The sequence below is a fragment of the Prionailurus viverrinus genome, chromosome A2 (assembly GCF_022837055.1).
Source record: "Prionailurus viverrinus isolate Anna chromosome A2, UM_Priviv_1.0, whole genome shotgun sequence".
In the NCBI taxonomy this organism is placed as follows: Eukaryota; Metazoa; Chordata; class Mammalia; order Carnivora; family Felidae; genus Prionailurus; species Prionailurus viverrinus.
Window position 1 is genome coordinate 307251 of NC_062562.1, and position 24208 is coordinate 331458.

Below are 24208 nucleotides of genomic sequence, written 5' to 3' on the forward strand. Positions count from 1 at the left end.
TGCAATACATGTATACACACACATATATAGGTATACACAGCTAACATACACGTGCATATAGTATGCTCGTCTGTATGCATATATAATACATACACGCACACACACACACGCACCTGTAAATAGACTTGCTTACACATATACTACATGCATACACGTACACACATAAATGCATAGGTGTGCATATGCTCAGTGTATGTACACGTTATAGATCCATACGAACTTTTAGTTTAGGGAATTGGGTGACGGGACTCGGAGGTGGGGCTGGCAAGTCACAAATCTCCAGGGTGGGCCCCCCAGGCTGGAACCTCAGGGAGGGCTGATGTTGCAACTGGAGTCTGAAGACTACTGCAGACAGACGTCCCTCCTTGTGGGGAAGCTTACTTATTTCCTCCTAAAGACCTTCACCTGATTGGACGGGGCCCACCCACGCCATGGCGGGTAACCACGTCCTTTACCTAAAGTCCACCGATTTGAAAAGTAGCTCCTGGCCGCATGTGGAGTAATGTAGTGGACGCAGGAGATTAGGCACGCTCTTGGGTGATCCTCTCGGAAAGCGCAGCTCCCTGCGGGCAGGGCATTTCCCCCTGGTCACTAACGAGTGTCCAGGCCCCGCGCCCAGCGGGTACTCAACAAGCTGCATTCTTGCTGGGCGAGTCGGGTGCTCCGAGCGGCGAGCGGCGAGCGGCGGCGGCGGCGGCGGCGGCGGCGGCGGCCTGGAGGCCGACCCTCCTACTTAACCAGGAATTACGGCTTGACTGCCGGCGCGGGGGGCGGGCCCCATTCCTCCAGGGGCGGGGCTCGAACCTGTCATCCCACACGCGCGGGGTCTCCCCGGGTCCCCGCGTCGGGCTGGCGTGGGTAGCCGAGGGCAGCCGAGGACGTGCGTGCGTGCGTGCGTGCGGGCGAGCCCACGGGGCGGGGCTGCGGGGGGGCCGCGCGCGGCGCGGCGGGCGGGGCAGCGGGCGCGCGCCGCCTCCTCGCGCCGGGCCCCCCCCGCGCGCGCGCGGCGAATGGTTCGGCCCGGCCCCCGGCTCATTGTGCTCGCTTCACGCCGGCCCAAGATGGCGGCGGCGCTGGAGGCCCCGGGCCTGTGACCACAAAGAGGAGCCGGGGGCCGGACGGGGAGCGCGGCGGCGGCGGCGGCGGCGGCGGCGGCCGAGGCCCAGGCCGGGCCCCCCCCCTCCCCTCAGCCTCCCGCCCTCCCGCCCTCCTCCGCCCGCCGCCCCGCCCCCGCCGGCGGCGCCGCGCCCCTCCCCCAACCGCCCGACTAGCATGGTGCGGCGGCCGCGCGCGCCGACATGGGGGAGAAGCTGGAGCTGAGGCTCAAGTCGCCCGTAGGGGCCGAGCCCGCCGTCTACCCGTGGCCGCTGCCGGTCTACGTGAGTACTGCCCCCCGCGTCCCCCAGCCCCCCGGCCCCGGGTCCCCGCGGCGCGCCGCGCCCGCCCGCCGACGGTGCCGCCGGGGTCCCGCGGACCCCCCTGCGGGTCCGTGGCCGTTTGCGGGGCCGGGCGGCGGGGCGCGGGGCTGCCGTTGCCGGTGCCCGCGGCGGGGTGGGGGTGGGGGGTCCGGGCCGGCGGGCGAGCCGGCCGTGCCGCGGTGTGTGCGCTGACACCGGGGTTTCCTTCTGTTTGGGGTAGTTTATTTTTTGCGCTGTCAGTGTGCCCGGCTGTTCCGTTTGGGGGATGCCCTGTCTTCTCTCCGCGCCGGGTTTTCTAGCCCCCCTGCTCTCGAGTGGGTGGGCTGGCCGGACCCTTGCAAACGGGACGTCCCGGGTCCCGGGTGGGTGGGCCGGCCGGACCTGGGGCACGAGACACGCTGTCCCCCGGTGCCGAGTGACCCTTGGAAGATGACAGGCCGAGCGGAAATTTACCAAGGCGGCCGCGGGGCGCCGGGGCGCGGGGTGGGCGGCGTGGCGCGGTGTCCGCGGCCCCGGGGCGGCTCGGGCCGGGCAGTGTGCCGTTGGGCGGGGGGGCGCGGCGGGCCCCCCGGGCGGGCGGCGTGGGGGCGCCCTTTGGCGCGAACGCCTCGCGGGGAGACAGGGCCTCCGGGGGACCCGGCGGGGAAGCCCGCGCGCCCCGCCCCTCACGCGCGCTCCGTGTGTGTCAGTTTTTGGAAACGTCGCGGCCAGGGGCGGGGTCGGAGCGCTGGGACCGCCCGGGAGCGGGTGTTGGCTCCCGGCCCCTGGTGCTCCGCGGTCGTAGGGTTTCGCGGTTGCCAGCCCGCCGCGCGCGCTCCGGAGCTTTCTATTTTTGCTTATCCTGCGGCCGGAGGCGGGGTCGAGCCCGGGCTCCGGCTTTTCCGGCTGGCAGCGCCCGTCTGTGTGTGTGTGTGTGTGTGTGTGTGTGTGTGTGTGTGTGTGTCCGTCCGTCCGTCCGTCCGGGCCGGCGGCCCGAGCAGTGGGGCAGGGCGGGGAGACGTCCAAGGTGACGACGCGCGAGCGGGGAGAACCTTCAAAACTCCAACCGTCGCACGGGCCTCCGCCTCTCTCGGCCCTTGTGACAGCGCTCGGCATGCACCAGTTGGCTGGCCAGCGCGTTCTTTGAAACGGAACTGGTTTTTACCCGCGGTGGCTCCCACGTACTACGGCCGCTCTCTTTAGCACAGCGCAGCTCTGGGGGTTTTGACGGATCCCTCGCCCCTCGGCCTTCCCTTCTGCTGCTCCTTCGCTGCCAACTCGCCCCTTTCCTCCCGGCCGCCACTAATCTCCTCTCTATCCCTGCAGTTTTGCCTTTTGCAGGAAGTTAGATAAGTGGATTCTGGCCGCTTTCTCTGAGCATTTCTGAGACTTAATCCACGTTGCTGTGGGTATCCGAAGTCACGCCTTTTTCTTGCCATGTCGTATTCCGTGTTTTCCTTCCCCCCTTGGCAGGCGGGTGCCGGGACGCGGGGGATGTTTCCTGGTGGCGGGGGTGGTTACGAATAAAGCTGCTATGAACGTGTGGGGGCAGGTTTCTACCTGAAGTTGAGTTTTCCCCTTGGGAAGTATTGGGGAGTGGGGGGGGGGCGCTCTGCTGTGTTTGACACTTGCACATCTTACAGATGGGTGTTCTTGAGTATTGGCAGAGTGAGGAAATTCACTGTGGGCCGCTCTCCAGGCATTTGACACTACGGTGAAAGCTCATCCGGAGACAGTCACGCTGTCCCCACTGCTGCCTTTTATTTGGAGCGGAGCAAGGCCACGGCGATTCGTACCTGCTGTAAATAGGCCCTTCTGTGTTGGGCCTGGCAGGACCTGGCTTCCCAGTGGTGGGTGGTTCTGAACTGCAGAGCCTCTTTCCCTCACTGGCCTCGACCTCCTTTGGCAGGGGACAGGGTTGTGCTGCCCGCCTGGCCCGGCGCTCTGCCTGACGTGAGCAGGCCCGTTCCTGGCATAGTTGTGCCACTGCTGGGCCAGCGGGCAGGAGGGCCCAGTGAAATCCTGCAGTGGCCCGCAGCAGCCCGCTTGTCACCGCTTTGTAGTGATGCCTGCGGCCTTTCCACACCCCTACTGAGGGATTGTGCTTTCTCGTGGGAAGGGGGAGGCGGTACCTTTGGAAGGGTTCGTACTCTGTGACGGCTCGATGATGAACGTTAGGAAAATGGACCGGTTGGTGAGTTAACTTTGCAGAAGGTCACGTTACTCATCTGACCGCATGTGTGAGATGACGGGGCTTATTTGTTCACTGATTTACCCGTTCTGCAAGCACCTGCTGGGGACCCAGAGGGCACTGGGCAGTGTTCTGCTCCAGAAACCTACAAACGCAGGGAGGTAGGTGACTCACACGCACAGAAGTGCACTTATGGTCCGACTTAGTCCTAGAGGGCAGGGCTGCTGGTTTCACCCTGGGGGGAGGTGTGGGTGGCTTCCCGGAGGCGGTGGCCGGGCATCTGGAGGAGGAAGTGTCAACAGCCACAGCCACCCACACTGGGAATGTCCAGTCTCAGAAACGGGTTTTTGGGGAAATTGACAAGGGGGAGGGGGCAGGCTGAGTTTTGTTCCTTCCGTGACTCAGAGTTCTGGGATACCCGCCTGCTGCTCACGGTGGCCCTGCTTTTGGTGGGAAAACCAGGTCTCCACCGGAGGGGAGTTTGTGGTATTTTTGGTTGCCTGGTGGCAGGGTGTGGAGTGGCCCTTCCCCTCCTTGGCTTATTAAGCCTGTGGGCGGGGGAGCGGCCCCAGCGTGACTGTCCCCGCCTTCAGCTTCCTCCCCGGGAGCCCACGACTTCTCTGACGAATGAATGCCCTCCAGCAGTCATGCCCTTTCAGCGGGGCTGTGAGTAGTAGCTGAAGTGGGCGGGCAGAGTGAGCCATCCTTCCCTGTGACTCAGAAAATATTTTCTGACACTGACCTCGCTGGTGTGAGCCTTTTGCCTAATCCACACTCAGGTGGAAGGCAGATTAACCCTTAGATGACTTCGTGTGGGTGGAGTAGCCACTTTAAAGGGGGGAGGGATAATCGGAAAGGGCTGAATTTCCTATGTGGTCCCTGAGGTCCAAATGCCTGCTGGTGCTCTGTTCTCCATGGGTGGGAGCCAGAGGGAGCTGGGAACTTCAGGGGTTCTCCAGGGAGGCGGTGGCAGAGCTTCAGGGGACCTGCCTGCCCACTCTACCCTCCCTCTGGGAGCTCTGTCCTTTTTGTCCTTAAACTTTCATTTTTTAATATTTAATTTAATTTAATTTAATATGTTTATTTTTGAGACAGAGCATGAACAGGGGAGGAGCAGAGAGGGAGACACAGGATCCGAAGCGGGCTCCAGGCTCTGAGCTGTCCGCACAGAGCCCAACACGGGGCTCGAGCCCTCAAACTGTGAGATCATGACCTGAGCCAAAGTCGGACACTCAACCGACCAAGCCACCCAGGCGCCTCTGTTCTTAAACTTTTAATTTCGAGATAATCGTGGGTTCACTGGAAGCCATACGAAATAACAGAGACATTCCACGTTCTTAAACCCAGCTTCCCCCAGTGGTGGCATCTTACAACCAGTGAGGAGAACGATCGTATCGTTGAGATTGGTACAATCCAGATACAAAGCGTTTTGGGGTCCTCTTTTCTTTAGGAGTTTTTTCTTTTTTTTCAGTGAGTGAGTGGGGGAGAGAGGCAGAGGGAGAGAGAGAATCTTAAACAGGCTCAGTGCAGCACAGAGCCCGGTATGTGGGGCTTGATTCCACGACCCTGGGATCGTGACCTGAGCTGCAACCAAGAGTCAGGTGCTCAACTGACTGAGCCACCCAGGTGCCCAGGGTCCTCTTTTGAATGCCGGGACCTGCGGGGTGCCACCGGTCTGCAGCTGGGAGTAAGTGGGTCCTGGGCCCCATGCCTCTCTCCTGGGAAACTTCTTCCTCTGCCTGATGCCCCTGCAATTGTGTCTTCGTCTCCCCAGCTGTGGGAATAACATTCCTGCTTCCTTTTTCTCAGGGTTGTACTTCCAGAAGCCTCTCCCTTGCCTTCTCTGTCCCCTCGAGCTGTCCCTACCAATTCCACAGCGTGTCTCCTGCTAGCGCCTGCCCATGGCATTGATTCTGTTTGCCGAGGACCTGCCGCATTGTGGGGGGTGCCGGGGTGCGTCTGCCGCTCTGCAGCCCGCATGTGGCTCTGGTGTGCCCCTCAGCTCCCTGCACGCCCCTTGCTGTTCCTCTGCCCCGTGCTCTTCTCCCGGACCGGATTCTCTCTTCTCCCCTAGCTGCATCCCCTGGGCACCTCGCAGGCCCTCTCCCCTGCGCTGGACCAGCCCCTCTTCTGGTGCACAGCACCCGGGGTGCTGCTAGCGGGAGTGGGGAGGTCAGGGGCTCTGGCCTTCATCGTGCAGTCTCCCTAAGCCCCAGTTTCCTCATTCTGGAGAGGCTTCAGCCTGAACTCCCTTCAGTTAGTCACGGGGGTGCGTGGGCTAGTGCACAGAGAGCATTAAATTCACTCCAGGTGCAAGCGGGGGTGAGCGTTCGTGGATGTTCACTCTGATAATGCTTCTATCATTTAAAAACCCGAAGCTTCTGTTTAGGAGTCGGGGAACAGGGCTTCCGGGGCTTTGTGGTGGGGCTGGGGCGGTGGGGGGCTGTGACCTGCGGGACCACAGGGGCTCCGGAGGGCTCAGGCTGCTCTGGATGGCTGTTTTGCAGGGACGTGTTTAACGTGGTTCACGGGGTTCTGTTTCCCTGGTCTCCCTGTGGCTCACTGTGGGTGGATCTGCTCTCCCATGAAGGGGCGGGCACAGGCCAGGCTGGATGGGGAGGGACACAGGAGGGACCAGGATGACAGTTGAGGGTGGGGGGGTGGGGTTCAGGGGCAGTGCTGGGTCTTGTGGTTTTTGTTCATCAGTAACGGCTTTATTGCAATATAATGCACACGCTGTACCATCTATCCATCTAAAGTATGATTCCATGGATTTTAGTCCATTCACGGGGTGGTACAGTTACCACCTCTAATTCCAGAACATTCCATCACCCCAAAAGGAAACCTTTGCCCACAACAGCCACCCCCCCCCCCCCGGCACCCCACCCACCCCACCCAGCTTCTGACACCCATGAACCCCCTTCCTGTTCATGGATGAGCCTGTTCTGGACGTTTCACAAATGTGGACTCACACCCCGCGAGGCCTCTCGTTTCTGGTTCTCTCCCTTAGTGTTGTGTGATCAGGGTCCGTCCGCGGGGCGGCGGGTGTGGGCGCCTTGTTCCTGCTTGCGGCCGACAGACGTGCACATGCACAGCGGACCTGCTCATCTGTGGACGTGCGCGTGCGCAGCGGACCCGTCGTATGTTCTGGGTTCATCCGTAGGGCAGCGGGTGTGGGCTCCTCGCTCCTGCTCGCGGCCGAGGGTCGTTCCCCTACGTGGATGGACCAGGTCGTGGGATCTCGCAGCACCAGGTGGCCAGCGGCTGCTGCTGGGATGGCAGAGCTCTAGACTCCCCTGCCTTGTGGGGGCTCCTTCCTCCGGACCCCCTGGTCATTGGGGTCCGCAGAGCACGGCGTGCGGGGCTGTATGGGACCGAGTTTGCGCAGGGGTAAGCTGTGATGGGCCCGGCCCGGCCCTCTGGCCTGCTTGCTCGGTAGGGTGGGCGTCCCTGATGCCGTGCTTGGCTCCTGGGACCGCCGGAGCTCTCCTCACGCCCTCTGGGTTTTTCACCCTTCTCTCCTCCAGCTGGACTCAGGCCTCGTGGCACCCCTGTGGCTCTTCTTCCCACGGAGACTCGAGGGGCTCAAATGTTAACTCGTCCACCGGAGCCGCTCTTCATGATGGTTTGCTGAGGGCCACGCAGCAGGCCTGGTGCACTGCTGGGAGGGTGTCCGGTAGGACTCCCTTGCCCCCTGGAGCTGGGGCTGCCGGGGTGGTGGGCAGGGTGCTTTTGGATGCGGCCCTGGCCTCTGAGCACCCTTGTCCGTCGCAAGGCCTGTACAGGTCAGCGCTGGCGCCGGGAAGGGGGTGCGGTGGAGGTGGTGGCAGGGGGCCGCGCCCTCCCTCCCTGTGAGTCTCAGAGCAGAGGCCTTCCCTGAGAGCGCCTGGCCCAGCACCCTCCTCCCTGGAGGGAGGTTACCTGAGCAGCATCAGCTGCCGCCATTCTGGCCCCTTCTGCAGCGTGACGTTACTCCGGGGGCCACGTTAAGTTTAGTCCTTAAAACTAGCGAAGCTCCAAAGCCGTGACGAGCAGCCTTGACGTTTCGCGCAGCTCCTGGAGGTGCGTTGGCCGCTCTCGGCGGGTGCCGTGCTTCCCCGCGGGGTAGTGGCTTGTCCCCTCACTCGGCTCCAGATCTGGCACTCCCCACGCGGGTGCCCCCGTGTGGCCATAGTCGCCGTGTGGGTCTTTCAGAACAGACGTTTCTCTCCCCGCGCCGCCTCCCGCCACGGACGTACGGCAGGCCCAGAGCCCCAGCGGCCTCCGTTGCTGCGTAGACGCCAGGGCTGTGAGCCGCGGGGCTGCCTTCCCTGCGCAGCTCTCTGTGTGGGCGTGTGGTGTCTGAAGACCCAGCCAGTTAGTTGAGGGCAGAGGAGAAGGACCGGTGTGACTAGGAGGAGGGCTTTCCAGCACAGGCTCCAGTTCACAGACCAGGGAGCCGCGCAGACGTGCCCCCCCCCAGGTCCTGTCCTTCCTGACTACAGGCCTTCCAGCAGGAGGGCTCCGTGCTTGGTTCAGTGCAGACGGCTGACCACGTTTGAACAGGGGTGCCCTCGCCGGCCTGATTGGCTGTCTTTGCCCAGGCCCGAGGCAGCCTGCCCTGGTCCCCTGCCCCACTCTGCACTTTGGCCTGACGATAAGCGTGAGCCAGAGACCCGCCCCTTGCTCCCCTCCCGGAGCCTCACCAGTAGCTGCCCCCCGCCTCCAGAGGGTGGGTGACGGGGCTCCCAGGGTCTTCTGCTGCTCTGAGTCCTAACCCTCTCCTGGCTGATCTCCAGGGTTGGCCAATACTCTCCTACCCCAGCCGTGTTCCCGTTGTCTTTGCTCTTATCTGTAGATGTGGACTCTCGTTTTGAGTTCCTCTTATTCTGAGCTGGTAAAAGTGCTTTTGTGATTCTTGAATTGGTCATTGGGAGGACAAACCACAAGTTAATTGCTTTTGCTCCTGTCCGGTGATCTTAAGCAGGAGCTCGGACTGAAGTGGTGCTCTTTGTTTTAAAGTGTCAAGGGGCACCTGGGGGGCTCAGTCGGTTGAGCCTCCGACTTCGGCCAGGGTCATGAGCTTGCGGTTCGCAAGTTCAAGCCCCATGTCGGGCTCTGTGCTGACAGCTCGGAGCCTGGAGCCTGCTTCGGATTCTGTGTCTCCCTCTCTCTCTGCCCCTCCCCTGCTCACGCTCTGTCTTTCAAAGATGAATAAAAGTTAAAAAAATTTTTTTAAATAAATAAAAAATATTAAAAAAATAAAGTGGTCAAGAATGAGCGTTCATTTTGTCACAGGACCTTCTCTGCTCAAGTGGATGGGCCTGTCAAAGGGAAGCTTCTGGATAAAATTTAAGGTGACTATTAAAATAGCAAATTGTCCACACTGAGTTTTAAGATGTTTAAACAGATTCAGACTGTGATATGTTCCTTAATGTGAGTGTTATGTTACATGTTTTTCTTATTTTTGTGTTGAGGAATATAGAATTTTAGCTGGGGAAAGGTACCGTGAAGTTCACGGAATCATTAACATGTGCAAAAGATTTCGAGTATGCTATATTTTTTTTTAAAGATTAAAAAAAAACTTTTTAATGTTTACATTTATTTTTGAGAGAGAAAGAGAGAGAGAGAGTGTGAGAGAACATGAGCGGGGGAGGGGCAGAGAGAGGGAGACACAGAATCCCAAGCAGGCTCCAGGCTCCGAGCTGCCGGCACAGAGCCCGACGCGGGGCTCGAACTCGCGAACCGTGAGATCATGAGCTGGGCCGAAGTCTTACACTTAAGCGACGGAGCCGCCCAAGCGCCCCCAAGATTTTCTCTCTGAGTGACCTCTGCACTCACCGTGGGTCTGGAACTCACAGCCTCAGGATCAGGAGCCGCGTGCTTTTCCTGGGCCTGCCGGAGCCCCAGGTGTGTCATGAGTGTCTTGGTGCTGCTCCTGCCAAGTCCAAAGGCGCCGGCGGTGTCTCCCTCAGGCGGATTGGGGGTGGGGGGCCTCCCAGGGAGGGCGGGCTGAGGGAAGGGCCCAGCTGCACTGCAGCGGGAGCTTCTTGGGTCCGACCTCCCTGTGCAACTTTGTCCGTTTTCCTTGGAAGAGATTTTGAACTTGAAAGCGCGTTGCACAAACAGAACAGGGTTCCTTTGCGCCTCACTCAGCTCCCATGACACCGGGATCAGAGTGGGGCCGGCGCTGAGGAGACCAGTGACTTCACCTCTCATGTCCCTGTCTGCTCAGGCCCAGCCCAGGGTCGCCTTTGTGTTCAGTTGTCGTGTGTCCTCAGCTTGAACCTGCCGCTGCTCCTCACGTCCAAGGAAAGGCCGGCACCCGTCCCGACCTGCACGCCTTGTGTGCCCTGCAGAGAACGGCCCGTCCTTGCAGAGGGGCTCTCGTGTGGGGTCGGAAGTGGTTGTGTGTTCTCGGCAGGTGTCCCGCCGGCACGTTGCTGCCACTTTCCCCCTCCCCCTGCGAGGGGCGCTTCGAGACTGTCGGGGACCCTGGTCCTCGAGTTGGCCCATGGGCTTTCTGGCCCGAGGGGGGCCTGGCCTGCAGCACTGGTGTGGTGGGGCTTTCGCGCCCCCTCCCTCCCCCCCCCCGCCCTTCAGCTGCTCCTGCATCCGCTTTGGGTCCTGCCCGCGTCCTGCTTCTGCACTTGGAGCCTCCGCATGGCTCCTGGGTGTGTATGCCGTCTCCGGGCCACGGTCCAGTCTGTCCGGTCTGTGAGCCAGTACCCTGTCACTCGTGTTCCAGAACCGGCCACCGGGAGCGCCCCCGGGCTTTGTCCTGGGCCCTTGGCATGCCTGTGCCCCTTTTTGGGACACGTCTTGGCTGCCTGCTGTGCCAGATGTTCGGGCTCACCTGTGTGTTCTCTGCGCTGGCCCTGGAAGCAGCCCTCCCTCCAAGGAGCCCAGTTCTTTTCAGAGCCCTGTGGAGCGGGGGACCGGTGCTGAGGCGCGGTGCTGTAAACCCGGATCTTAAACCCATGCAGCCCTCTTCATTGCTACGGGGCCGGGGCTGTCTCCACACGGGTCCTCGGGGGTGGAGGGGACCGCCCTCCTGGCTGTGGCCGTCTTTCTGCGGGGCATGGGCGGGTGGCTCGGGGTGCTCCGCACCTGGGTTCAGAGCTGGGCTGCCCCGCCCGCCCCAGGGTCCCTGGTCCCGCTGCAGAAGCTCATTCCGTCAGTGACTGCTGTCCGTGGCCACGTCCGGCTCTGTGTGCTGCTGCCGCGGGGAACTCCGCGCCTCCGGCCGGCACTCTTGGTTGGACTTCCGCGTTCCCACCTGTGTCCTTCTCCCTGCCTTCGGTCGGAGGTCTGCTCCTCCTGGGCCACTCCTTGTCTCCTCTCTTCCCCCCGAGTCACCCTGTGAACACTGGCTGTTTACTGTGTGTGCCCTGGGGGTCTCTGTCTTAGTTTGCTTGGACTGTAGTAATAGAACCCTGCGGCGGGAGAGGGGTGTGGGGGGCCTCTCACGGCCAAGATGACGGCTGGCGGCGTTGGTGCCTGGGGAAGGCCCACTTCTGGCCGGCAGCCCCACCGTCTCGCCGTGTCATCACATGACACAGAGCACTCCAGTCCCTTCGTCCTCTTAACAAGGGCACTAATCCCATGGGGGGTGGGGGCGGGTCCCATCCACCGTCCCTCCCATCGTCCCTCCCACCGTCCCTCATGACCTCCCCTGACCCTCCCCACCTCCCAAAGTCCCTGTCTCCTGACCATTCTGCTGGGGTCGGGGCCCTAGCATGGGGATTTGGGGACACAAATGTTCTGCTCCTTACAGTCTCTCTGTCTTTCCACCTGGCCCCTCCAGCGGCCCTGAGAGTGCTTCCGCGTTGGTGTCTTTGTTTGCGGTCGTCGTCTTTTTTTTTTTATTTTTTATCTTTTATAACATTTATTTACTTTTGAGAGAGAGGGAAAGAGAGAGAGCGTGCGCGTACGCATAGGGGAGGGCAGAGAGAGAAAGAGACAGAGGACTGAAACTGGGCTCTGTGCCGACAGCAGAAAGCCTGACGCGGGACGCGAACTCACCGACCTTGAGACCGTGACCTGAGCAGAAGTCAGGCGCTTAACCGACTGAGCCACCCAGGCGCCCCTAATTTGGCTTCTTTTTTTTTTTTTTAATTTTTTTTTTAACGTTTTTATTTATTTTTGGGACAGAGAGAGACAGAGCATGAACGGGGGAGGGGCAGAGAGAGAGGGAGACACAGAATCGGAAACAGGCTCCAGGCTCCGAGCCATCAGCCCAGAGCCTGACGCGGGGCTCGAACTCACAGACTGTGAGATCGTGACCTGGCTGAAGTCGGACACTTAACCGACTGCGCCACCCAGGCGCCCCTAATTTGGCTTCTTATCCTTTGAAGTCTGCTGGCTGGAGACCCAGCTCACTAGGCCACGCCTGGCTGCCCTGCCTGCGATGGCCCTGGCTTGGCCCGGCACTCTGTTCTTATGAGGCCTGTCACCCTCGTGCAGACCTCAGCTGTGGGCTGTCCTCTCCTCAGGTATGGTTGGCGGGGCTGGCTTCCACTGCCTTCCTGGAGTCTGCAGCGAGGGCACTTGTTGCCACCGTGCTGTCCCCTTGCCGGGGGCGTGCGGACATGTGGGGCTGATGGTGGACCCGGCTGCTAGGATTCTCTGCTGCCGCTGCTGCGTGAATTCACGCGTTTCCACATGACAGCCTTCCCCTTCTTGGTGCTCGGGCCCCGCACGTGCCGCGTCGTGCTGGCCCGCCGTCCTCGCCACCGCTCGCAGCCCCGGCCCCCAGGTGCGCAGGCGTATAGGCGGATGGATGAGGCCGAGCGCCCCAGCCGGGCCCCCCGGGCCCTGTGCTCTCTGCCCCGCCGGCCTCCTCCCGGACTGAGTTTTCGGGACGCCTGTTGATTTGGCCGTGTCCTTTCTCGCCCTCCGGCAGACATCTGCCGGCCAAGCTGGGCCGTGTCCCGTCACCCACCTTCATTCTTGTTCTCCACTCTGGGAACTCTGTCCACACGCCGCCTTCCTGTCCACGGCAATTCCCACGTCACGGCGTGCGTGAGTGTAGCCTTCTGTGTCCTTAGGGCTGCGGTTCGCAGAGTGGGTCCCCCAGCCGGCAGCCTCGGCATCATCTGGGAACTTGTTAGAGACGCAGACCCCAGACCCCTGACTCTGAAACGTTGTGGGTGGGCCTCATCTGTACTTGACGAGCCCTCCGGGGGGTTCTAGTGCCTCCCAGGACCTCTCGGGGTCTGCCCTCCTACCGTGATCCCTGATGGGAGCGGCCGGTGCTCCTTGGGCGGCGTTCTTGTCGGAAATGGGGATCGGGAGAGTGGAGTTGGCGGGTGGGTTCGTCGCAGTAGTACGTCCACAGAGCGTCCACCGCGGGCTCCCCGTGTCATTTTGTCCCCCTCTTGGTCTTCCCTTGCCTCCGCGCCCTGAGCACAGAGCCCCCGCCAGCCGTGCGGACGCGCAGAGTGAACGAGTCGAGGCGGTGAGGGGGGAGGGCATCAGACGCCCCTGTGCAGATCCCTTGCGGTGAGACTCGAGGGGTGCTTGTTCTTAGCTTTGTCCTCAGGGCGTAAGAGGAGGCTGGGCTGGGGCCGAGCACGACAGCGGGGGATCCCCACACCCGCGCTCTGTCCGCGGTGTGTGCTGGGTGGTGCTGAGGACAGTGGGGTCAGGGCGTCTGAAGGAATGAAGCCGGGGCCTCACATCAGCACCCGATTGGGGAGCTGGGTGATGGCGTCATCTCGGTGTGGTGACTGCTCTCCGTGTGGTGTGCACTTGAAGACACGAGCGCTTGTACTTAGCATGGACGTTTGCGTGCGCTCCCCAGAGCGGGGGACCCAGTGAAGCTGAGTGCCCGTTGCCAGCTTCCTAGGTAGCAGCATTCGCCAAACAGGTGTTACGTGGAAAAACGTCTCTGGTTGCTTCATTTGGGCGCCCTGATGCGCTTAGTGATGAGAGAGCGGGTCAGTCCCTGCCGCAACAAGCTGACGTTCCTGCCGTGGGCCAGCGCCAGGCTGGGGGCCCCTACAGGGAGACCGGACCTGGGGCACAGACCTGGGATTCTGGGGCTCCTGGGACGGCGGAGGAGGATGGGGGAGGGCTTTCCCTGGGTAACAAGACAAGGGCCTCTCCTAAATCCAGGCTTCCTCGGGGCTGTTCTCAGTCCCCCCTTCCCGGTCGGCGTCTGGCGTCTTCCCTGAAGGCCCGAGGAGTAGGAGGAGGCCACGTCCAAGAAGTTGGATTTTCTGAATCATTTATGGCGATCGGCGCTTCTTAAATGACACAGCTCACAGCTGCCAGTGGAGGCTGGCCAGTCCCTGAAAGGGTCATTCTGCGATCTTTGGAGGCATAGTTGTCAACTTTTTTCCTTCCTTTTTTCTGCTTAAAAAAAATTTTTTTTTAATGTTTATTTGTTATCGAGACACAGAGAGACAGCACAAGCAGGGGAGGGGCAGAGAGAGAGGGAGACGCAGAATCCGAAGCAGCTCCAGGGTCTGAGCTGTCAGCACAGAGCCCGACGTGGGGCTCGAACCCACGGACCGTGAGATCTTGACCTGAGCCCAAGTCGGACGCTCGACTGACTGGGCCCCCCAGGTGCTCCTTTTTTTTCTGCTGGATTTCCTCTTCTCACAAACAAGACGAGCCCACATTCCAGGCTCCTCCCCACGTGTGCAGGATTTGGTGTGAGACAAGTCAGCTGGCAGGCTGTGGCGGGTTCCTGTGAGGACAGAGGCCGGGCTGCTCTGTGCCCGCGTCCAGGGGCTTCGCAAGGGTGTGCAGCTCGTTTCGTGACTTTGTGGTGAGGACTTGAATCAGGCCCTGTGGTGAGGGGCATTTCTAGGGTTTTTCTCCTAGGCAGTGTGCTCCCAGGCAGGTTTGTTAGCCTTAACGCCAAGTCTGGATCGGTTAGCTACGGCTGCATAACAGATTACCCCAGATTTAGTAACTGGAAGCAACACAGTCTACTAGGTCATGATTTCTGTGGGTCAGGAGTCCGGGAGCAACTTAGCTGCGTGGCTCTAGCTCAGCGTCTCCCACGAGACACCGTGGTGTGGTCGACACAGACCCACCAGGGCCGCCTCGTCTGAACGCTGGACCAGGTGGGAGGAGCTCTTGATGCCAACGCCCTCCGTTGGCGGCAGGGCTCAGCTCCTCTCCACATGGGCCTCTCTGTGGGGCTGCTTGTGACCTAGCAGCTAGCTGGCTTTCCTAGAGTGTGATCCGAGAGAGAATTGGTGGAAAGTTCTAGACTAACTGCCCTCGTAGACCTTGCGATACAGTATGGCGTTTTCTCCGCTTTTCAGGGTCAGTCCGTGCAGGAGTCTGGTGAGCTCTTGCCAAGACTGTGTGTCTGGGTTTCGTTAAACGTTACTGAGCGGCAACAGGGCAGAATCGTCGTGTGAGAATCTTACGAACTCCGCGTTTTCCTACTGAGGTCGGGGGCGGGGGGTGCTTTTAATGGTGGGGACCATTTCTTCTGTGGATGTTTTTGCTGTTAGCAGCTCTTTTGAGGTATAATTCACATACCGTACAACTGACCCATGTAGAATGTCATATTCACAGACTCGTGCAACCATCGCTACTGTGAATTCCAGAACTTTCCATTACCCCAAAAGAAGCTCCATCCCCATCAGCCATCACCCTCCCAACCCTTCCAGGCCCCTGCGCACAGGTGTTTGGACGCGTGCTGGTTGTTTTGGGCGTCCGTATACTTGGGGGGGGTGGAGTCGCTGGCTCCCGTGGATGTTCTGTTTAAACATCACAGGAGCTGCCGGGCCGCTTTCCAGAGTGGCTGCTCCACGTGACGTTCCCACCAGCCAGGTGTGAAGGTTCCTACTCCTCCTCCCCAACACTCAGGCCTGTCACTCCCATTCTAGCTGTCCTCGTGGCTTTGATTCGGGTCCCATCCTCGCTCAGCTGGCAGAGCATCTTTCCGTGGCCTCGTTAGCCTCGTTGTCTGGCCACTGTCTGGCCACTGGAGCATTTTCTCTGTAACCGTGTCAGTGTCAATATGTTTTCGTGGCTTTGTTATTTTGTCTTGAGCTCTCCTGAGTTCTCTGTACACACAGGCACGCGTCGGGGGTACTGTGGGTTTGGTCCCGGGCCCCCAGAGTAAAGCGAGCGTGTCCATAAAACGACTCACGCAGATTGGTTTCCTGTGCGCATACAAGTTAGGTTTAGGCCACACCGTGGCCCACCGAGTGTGCAGCGGGATGACGTCTGAAGAAAAGGCAGCGTGCGTACCTTAAAGGACGAACGATTTGCAAAAACGCTCACCATCGCCTGAGCTTTCGGTGAGACTGACCGCTGATCTCCGCGGCAGATACCACAGTGATGAAGTTTGGAGGATGCGAGAGTGGCCAAGACGTGCCACGGACTCCGCGTGAGCACGTTGGGGAAAGGGTGCCGCGGGGCGCGCTCATCACGGGGTCCGCGCCGCCTTCGGTTTGTGAGAACGCCGTGCCTGCGCAGGGCGGCAAAGTGAGGCGTGTCCGTGAGAGATAAGGTCCTTCTCCAGATGGATGGTTTGCAAAGTTTTTCTCTCTTTCTGTGGTTTGTCTTTCCGCTTCCTCGATGTCCTTACGTGTAATCGTTTCATCTTGATGAAATGTACCCCACCTGTTTTTCCTCCCCCGGAGGTTTACGAGGTCATTGTAGGGGTGGGTGTGTCGCTGCCCGGCAGGGACTCTGATTAGCCCTCTCACTCATCACCGAAGCCTGTGCCCCCCTCTGCAGGATGGACTGGTACTTGGGAGCAATGCCGGCCACGGGTGGAGAGGGCTTGGTGCCATCTGAGCTCATTGGATGTGTCACCTACTCCCCTGCATTGCCATTTACTCTCCCGAGCTCCGTGGACGCCTCCCGCTGCTGTGGCCATCAGACCTTACGCCTCTCTAGCATCCTGATGGGGGGGTATGGACCTAGAGGGCCCAGGGCTGAGCGGACGGGCCGGCTCAGCGATGGGCCCGGGCGCTGCACGGTTGGGGCGAGCGGTCGGAGCAGCAGGAATCGTGGCTTCCCCCTTGTTCGTGATGCTGTGTCACCAAACAACAGGGAAATGCCCACGAGGAGTTTGTGGGGACCCCGAAGGTAGCGGGGTAGATTCCTCCGTGCTCAGCTAAGAGGAGCTCTGTGTCCGTCCAGCCAGGAGGTGTGGAGTCGAGGCTGAGACGGCAGACGAGCTGCCGCGATTCCTTGTGTCACCGGCTCCTCATCCTGCACAGCCTCCTGGGGAATCGGGCCATTGGTCTGTGTTCCCGCCCGCGGGGGCCCAGAGAGGGTGGCGCAGGCGGGCGTGGGGCCCCTGTGTCCGAGGCCTGGGATTTCTGCCGGCTCCACGTGCCCTCCCCAGAACACCGGGGCGTGTGGCGCTGGGCCTTGGGCCGTCTGTCCCCGCGGCCCGCAGGGCGGCTCTCCTTGCTGCCAGTTCCCGTGGTTCCCGTGAGACCGGTGTGACCGCACGCGCCCAGCAGACCTGCCCCCCAGTTGTCTTCTGACACTTACCGCGAGGTGTCCGGGCCACTGGTTCCCGTTAGCGGTCCCCACCCCGAGTTTCCGACTCAGTGGGTGGCACCCATGCTGCTGGTCAGGCTCCCCTCAGTGGGGACCCCTGGCCTGCGTGGGGTCTCCCGTGCCGGACGGCCTGTGACCCGTCTTGCACCCCGCTATGCGCAGGCAATTAATATTTGTCATTTGATCCTTCGTCCGTTGGAGGATGGCATTGAGAACGCTGCGAGCTTGGTTCTTTCACCTTAAAGAAGAAGTAAGGCTTAGCGCAAAAGGCCACACGGTGTGTGATTCCATTCACGTGCAATGTCCAGAAACAGGCACATCCTGAGAGACAGAAAGTGGGTCAGTGGTTGCCGGGGGGATGGGCCGTGGCAGATAGTGGGGACGGGGTAGCTGTTTGGGGTGAGAAGAGTTCTGCAATAGTGCTTTGGTCGCAAATTCTGAAAGTACCACAGCCACTGGGCTGTGTGCGTGGGGCGGGCGAGCCCCCTTCTGGGAGAATGCTGTCCCCAGAGAGCCGTGGCCACGAAACTGAGGTTAGGGCCCAAGGTCCTTGGGGTTGTTTTGACCATCACTGAGTGCGGGACGGGACCCGCCCCCCGCCCACCCCCCTCTCCCCCCTCACCCCCAGGGTCTGTTGTAAAGCCTGGCCCGAGAGGTGCGGTCACTGCCGCAGAGCAGCTGTTCGCGGCTCTGAACCTGACCTCTCGGCACCGCGCACGCCTTCTCTGTGCCGCAGCAGGTGCGGTGCTCGTATCGGAGAAGCAGGGGGCCAGAGAAAGGCCACTCGCCGCACCTGGTCCTGCTTTTTTCAAGGTCTGGGGTCGGGGCTGTCCGGACCCCGGCGAGAGGCCTGGAGCGAGCCCTTGGCCTCCTCTGTGAGGAAGGAGCAACAGTGAGCCCCCCGCCGCCCCGCCCCGCCCCGTGTGACAGGCGTTGTGGGAACCTGGCGTGATCAACTGTGGGGTTGGGAGGTGTCTGCATTCTGGCGGGAGGACCGCCACATGAGCTTTCCCCGTGGTTGTGGTACTCGTGTTTCCCCATTTTACAGATGGGGAAACAGAGGCCTGGAGATGTTCAGTAGCTCAAAGCCAGGCCCGCGGCTTCCAGGCTGTTAGGAGCACATGGGGGCTGTGGGTGAAGAGTCAGCAGAGGTGGGGGTGCGAGGTGGGGAGAGAAGGGTCGGGGCATGGACGTCACCCCGGGTCCCTCCTCCCTGCCCGCCTGGGAGGGAGTGCCACAGGTCCAGCTCGGGCCAGGGGCGGGAACTGGCTGGTAGGCCCTGCCTGGTCCCCACACCCTGTACCACCGGAGGGTGTAAAACCTGTCCCTTTGTTTTTCAGGACAAACACCACGATGCTGCTCACGAAATCATCGAGACCATCCGGTGAGTGTGCCACCTGCTGGGGTGGGTGAGGTCTCAGGGTGGGCCCCCCCCACCCCGTGCAGGCCACCCCACCTGTGCTCTCTGGGCATGTGGTCTGGTCTGCGGGTTGACCCTACTTTGCCCTGCGTGGCTCCTCCGGGGAGCACCTCCGGAAGACTTGAGAGGCAGTGACCGCTTGGTCAGAGGAGTCCGGGTTGTCCACGTGTGGCCCGGAACAGGTCTCGGTGCTTCTCTGAGACTTGGTGCCTTCCTGTGGAAGGGGAGGGAAATGCTGAGCCGGCAGGGCCCTCGGGGGCTCTCCCCTCCTCCCCTCACCCCCTCGTTTCCCTCTCCTCCCTCTTGGATTGGGTGCCGACTCAGCTTTCCTGCGGCTGCTTTTCCCCTCGGTACCTGGGACGGCCTTTTGCTGGCCTTTTGCTGGCCTGTCCTGCGTGCCAGGGGAGAAAAGCCCCCGGGCCCTCCTGGGCCAGTAGGTTGGCAACCTAGACAGGACCCGGGGGAGGCTGCCAGCCGTTCTGTTTCTCGTGGGCCTTTTCTCCCGTGCTGGCCTGGGGTCTGGAAGGACGTCCCGAATGCTGTCGTGGCTGGACCGCTTCTTGTCTGCATGTTCCACGGTCAGAAACCCCGTTCTTCTCTGAGCTCCAGCGGCAGGGCCGTTGCTGTTTGTGCGTGGCTTTGGCCTCTCTCGCTGTGTTGTCCCTCAGAGTCCGTAAGCGTACAGCCACCCCCCAGGCCACAGCCGTGAAGTCTGCATGAACCTGCCGAGGCTGCTGGCAGGACGGGGCTGGTGAGAAAGTCAGGACGTGAGGTCCGGCTGTGACGGGAGTGCTTTCCCTGCCGCCTGGCGGGGCCACCGAACCCCCGGCGCTCCGGCTGCCTGAGCCCGTTTGGTTTGCTCCTGAGGCCAAGCCGAGCCTCCTTGCAAGAGTGTTTGCAATTTTAAGTGAAATAATCTGTGTAGATCTTGTAGGGTGGGCCTGAAACCAGTCAATAGCGTTAACTGGTTGGCTTAGTTTGATTGATGTTATTAAAAAAATTTTTTTAGTGTTTATTTATTTTTGAGACAGAGAGAGAGAGAGCATGAGCGGAGGAGGGGCAGAGAGAGAGGGAGACACAGAATCCGAAGCAGGCTCCGGGCTCCGAGCCGTCAGCACAGAGCCCGACACAGGGCTCGAACTCACGAGCCGTGAGATCACGACCTGAGCCGAAGTCGGACGCTCAACCGACTGAGCCCCCCAGGCGCCCCTGATTTGTTATTTTTTTAAAAGTCTGCTGGTTAGGAAGTGGGAGTGTGGTGGTTAACACAGCGGCTCTGAGTCAGGTGGGCTGGAAGCCGTTTCTCGTGTGTAGGGCTGGTCACTTGTCCCTGGTGCTGGGGCTCAGCATCGGCTCTGCGGCCTTGGAGCCAGCCCTCTGTCTGCAGTCCCCTGTGGCCTCGTTCCCTCCCGAGGCCGTTCTGCGGGAGCCTCACATCGGGCTCCCAAAACGGCTTCACCTTCTTCCTTGCTGTCCCTGCAGACCCGTTCTGTCCGTTGGCCAGATGGTCAGTTACTTCAGTGTTCTTTCTCTTATTTTCCTTTGCGCGGTGGGGAATTTCCAGCAGATACGGAGGTAGACAGAGGGTATACTGAACCCAGGTTCCCGTCACCCAGCCTGACAGCGACCAGCTCATCGCCACCTAAGTGTCATCTGTACCTGCACACACTTCTAGTCCTTCCTGTAGTTGTATGTTTTAAAAGTGCAGTTGTGGGCGCCTGGGGGGCTCAGTCGGTCGAGGTTCCCGCTTCTGCTGAGGTCACGATCTCGTGGTTCTTGAGTTGGAGCTCCATGTCGGGCTCACCGCTGTGAGCACGGAGCCCACTTCTGATCCTCTGTTCCCCTGTCTCTCTGCCCCTCCCCCACTCGTATTCACTCAAAAGTAAACGTTTAAAGAAAGATTAGGAGAATTATGAAAATTTGGAATATAGTGGGCGTACAAGAGCCACACACAGGTAAGATACACGTTCTGACGGGCGTGGACGTGTCCATGCATGCGCAAGGCAGCCTCGGGAGCGGGCATCTCCGTCGCCTGTGCGGGCTCCCTCGTGTCCTCTGACCTGCGTCCCCCCACCGCTGTCCCCAGGCAGCCCTGAGCTGCGTTCTGCCTCTGCAGGTTACTTTGCGTGTTCTAGAATTTTACGTACGTGGACTTGGTCAGTAGTGCTGTTGTTTTCTCCTGACTCCTTTCAGCACACGATTTTCGGGTGGTCGTGTTTCCTCTTTGTTTCTGAGGAGTTTCCCTCGGAGGATAGACTGCAGTTTGTTGACGACTGTTCGGGTCCTGTTGGACTCTGGTGATTATGAACAAAGCCATTGTGAACATCCACATGGGGGTCTCGTGTGGACATGTCTTTGGTTCTTTTGGCAAATACCCGGGAGTGGGGTTACTGGGTTTTATGATAACTTTCTCGAAGAGGAACTGCCAAGGTGTTTTCCAAAGGGATCTGCCTGCTTTGCACCACACCACCAGTTCAGGAACCTCTGTGTAGCCCCCCCCCCCCCCCCCCCCCGTGCACCAGCATGTGGTGTTGCGGTGGGTTGGTCGTGCGGTTTCTGATTTGAGCTGTGTAGTGGTATTTTATTGTGTGTGTGTGTGTGTTTCAGTGTTTGTTTGTTTGTTTGTTTGTTTGTTTGTTTAGAGAGAGCTCAAGCAGGGGAGGGGCAGAGACAGAGAGGGACAGAGAGAATCCCAAGCAGGCTCCACACTGTCAGCACAGAGCCTGACTCGGGGCTTGAACCCACGTACCGTGAGATCATGACCTGAGCTGAAACCAAGAGTTGGATGCTTAACCAGCTGAGCCACTCAGGTGCCCCTCATTGTGGTTTCAATTTGCATTTTCCTAATCACTGATAATGTTCATCGCCTTTTGCCTGTTTTTAAGAACTGATTTTTTTTCTCACTATTGAATTTTGAGTATTCTTTTTAAAAAACATATTTTTTTTAACATTTATTCACCTTGAGATAGAGACAGAGTGTGAGGGGCGGGGGCAGAGAGAGAGGGAGACAGAGAATCTGAAGTAGGCTCCAGGCTCTGAGCAGTCAGCACAGAGCCCGACGCAGGGCTCGAACTCAGGACTGGGAGATCATGCCCTGAGCTTAAGTTGGACACTTAACCGACTGAGCCACCCAGGCTCCCCAATAGCTTAATTTTTAATAAAAGTTCGACTTGTTCACATTTTTCTTTCATAAGTTGTGTTTTTTGCCTCTTAAGAAATATTTGCCTAAATATTGCCTAAATATTTGCTCTTGAGCTCACAAGGGCTTTCTTGTATGTTTTCTAGAAGTTTTACAGTTTAGGTTTTCCTTTTAAATCTTTTCATCCATCTTGAGGAAATTTTTACATGTGGTGCAGTGTATGAGTTGAAAGTTTATTATTTTGCATGTGGATGTCCACTGGTTCCAGCACCATTGTTAATGACACTGTCCTTTCTCTATAAAATACCCTTGTCGCCTTTGCAAAAGTCAGTTGACAGTGTAGGAGTTGGTTTATTTATAGACTTGGTTCTGTTTCACTGACCCCCATGTGTGTCCTTTGGCCAAAGAAGACCTTGGTTACTTAGCTGTATAGTAAGTGTTGGAAGTGTTAGAATAATTTCTCTTTGTTTTCTTTTAAAACATTGTTTTGGTTATTCTACCTCCTTTGCATTTCCACGTACATTTTATCTTAAAGTTTATTTTCATTTATTTGAGAGAGTAAGTGGGAGAGGGGTTAGAGAGAGAGGGAGAGACAGAATCCCAAGCAGAATCAGCACGGAGCCCAACCTGGGGCTCGAACTCACGAACCGTGAGATCATGACCTGAGCCAAAGTCAAGAGTTGGACACTTAACCGACTGAGCCACCCAGGTGCCCCACATTTCCATATAAATTTTAGAATCAGCTTGTTGGTTTTTGCATAGTTTTGTTAGGAATTGCGTTGAATCGATAGGTCGTTTGGAAAGATTTGCTGTTGCATTTTCCAGTATTGGGTCTTTCAATCCATGAACATGGTATATCTTTCTACTTACTTAGGTCTTTCCGTGTTTCTCTAACAGTCCTCTGTTATTTTAGTGTGGGGTCGTGGACACCTTTTGTTAGATTTGTTCTCAGGCAGTTAAGCTTTGGGCACCACTGTAAATGGGATTCTGCGTTAAATTTTATTTTCCAGTTACCTGCTGCTCATAAGAAAGAACGCAATTGATTTTCATACATTAACCGTGATCTTTTGCTAAATTTATTGATTCTGGTACTTGATTTGGTAGATTTATTAGGAGTTGCTGTCAGAAATAATTATATCATCTCTGAGCAGGGACAGTTTTACTTCTTCCTTTCAGTCTTCACGGTTTTATTTCTTTTCCTTGGTCTTATTGAGGTGACTAGGCCCTTCAGCCTTTCCTCACAGAGATGACGTAAGCTGTAGGTTTTTCACAGATGCCCTGTGTGAATTTGAGGAAATTCCTTACTATTCCTGATGTTGTTTTTACTAGGTGCGCCCACAGCATTGTAGTTATGTTGAAAGAAACAGTCTGTCACTTTTAGGAGGAATGCTGACGTGTTTCTGAGGGACACACTGGTAACATTTGTGGCCTGCTTCTGAATAATGTGGAACGGGTGTGGAAAACGGTTGTGACAAAAAACGTCCATTCCTGGCAAGAGCCTCAGTGCCGCGAGAGGCACACGGCCTCTAATTCTGCCTTACTGTGGAGTGACGTTAGGCTTGACCACCCGGCTGAGGTGGCGTCCACCAGGCTTCTCTGGGGTGTAGTTCCCGTTTCCCCCTATTTAATACATACCTCGGGTGAGGTCCTGGGGAACTATGCAGAGATCGCGGTTCCACTTGGACTTCCGCACCACAGGTGGACCTCACCTGCCGCCACTGCTTACCGCTGTGTTCTAGGCCTCATCCTCTCCTCGGCTGCTGATCAGAACTCCGTTTTCATGTTTCATCCCATGAGCCGTGCTGCACTCCTGCTGTTACAACCTTGTTTCACATTGTTCCTGTGCTGGCCACCGAGGGCTCTCCGGTTCGTCCCGTGTCCCTTTGGCATGCCCCCTGCCTTCCTGAGCACATCTTTGTTTTCTAGAACCACAGATGCTCTGGAGTCACCTGAAATCTCCCATGTTCCAAACCTTCGAATCAGCAACATCTCTGAGGAGCTCTGGTTTCTTTCTCTTTTTTTTTTTAAATTATTTTTTTAACGTTTATTCATTTTTGAGAGACAGAGCATGAGCAGGGAAGGGGCAGAGAGGACACAGAATCCGAAGCAGGCTCCAGGCTCTGAGCCATCAGCACAGAGCCCAGTGAGGGGCTTGAACTCATGAACCGCGAGATCATGACCTGAGCCGAAGTCAGACGCTCAACCGACTGAGCCACCCAGGCGCCCCTGGTTTCTTTTATGAGAGAATAGTTTGTGCTGCTTTTTTTCTTTTTAATGTTTTTTAAAAAAATTTTTTAATGTTTATTTTTTGAGAGAGAGATAGAGTGTGAGCAGGGGAGGGGCAGAGAGAGAGGGAGACACAGAATCCGAAGCAGGCTCCAGGCTCCGAGCTGTCAGCGCACAGCCCGATGTGGAGCTCGAACCCACAGACCGTGAGATCATGACCTGAGCCGGTTGGACGCTTAACCGACTGAGCCACCCAGGTGCCTCTTCTTATGTTTATTTTTGAGAAAGAGAGAGACAGAAAGACAGACAGAGCTCGAGCAGGGGAGGGGCAGAGAGAGGGAGACACAGAATTTGAAGAAGGCTCC

The 24208-nt window shown here is 58.5% G+C and overlaps 1 protein-coding gene across 3 annotated transcripts in view; it reads left to right on the top strand.

Moving 5' to 3' along the window:
• Window positions 1-1055: 1055 nt before the first annotated feature.
• The window catches only part of DOT1L (DOT1 like histone lysine methyltransferase), a 63908-nt gene continuing 40755 nt past the window's right edge, over window positions 1056-24208 (top strand). For all 3 annotated transcript variants that reach the window (XM_047850096.1, XM_047850098.1, XM_047850097.1), the window contains exons 1-2: window positions 1056-1379; window positions 18399-18442. In XM_047850096.1, coding sequence (XP_047706052.1) covers window positions 1299-1379; window positions 18399-18442 — 125 coding nt within the window. In that variant the 5' untranslated portion in view covers window positions 1056-1298. The remainder of the gene's footprint in view (window positions 1380-18398; window positions 18443-24208) is intronic.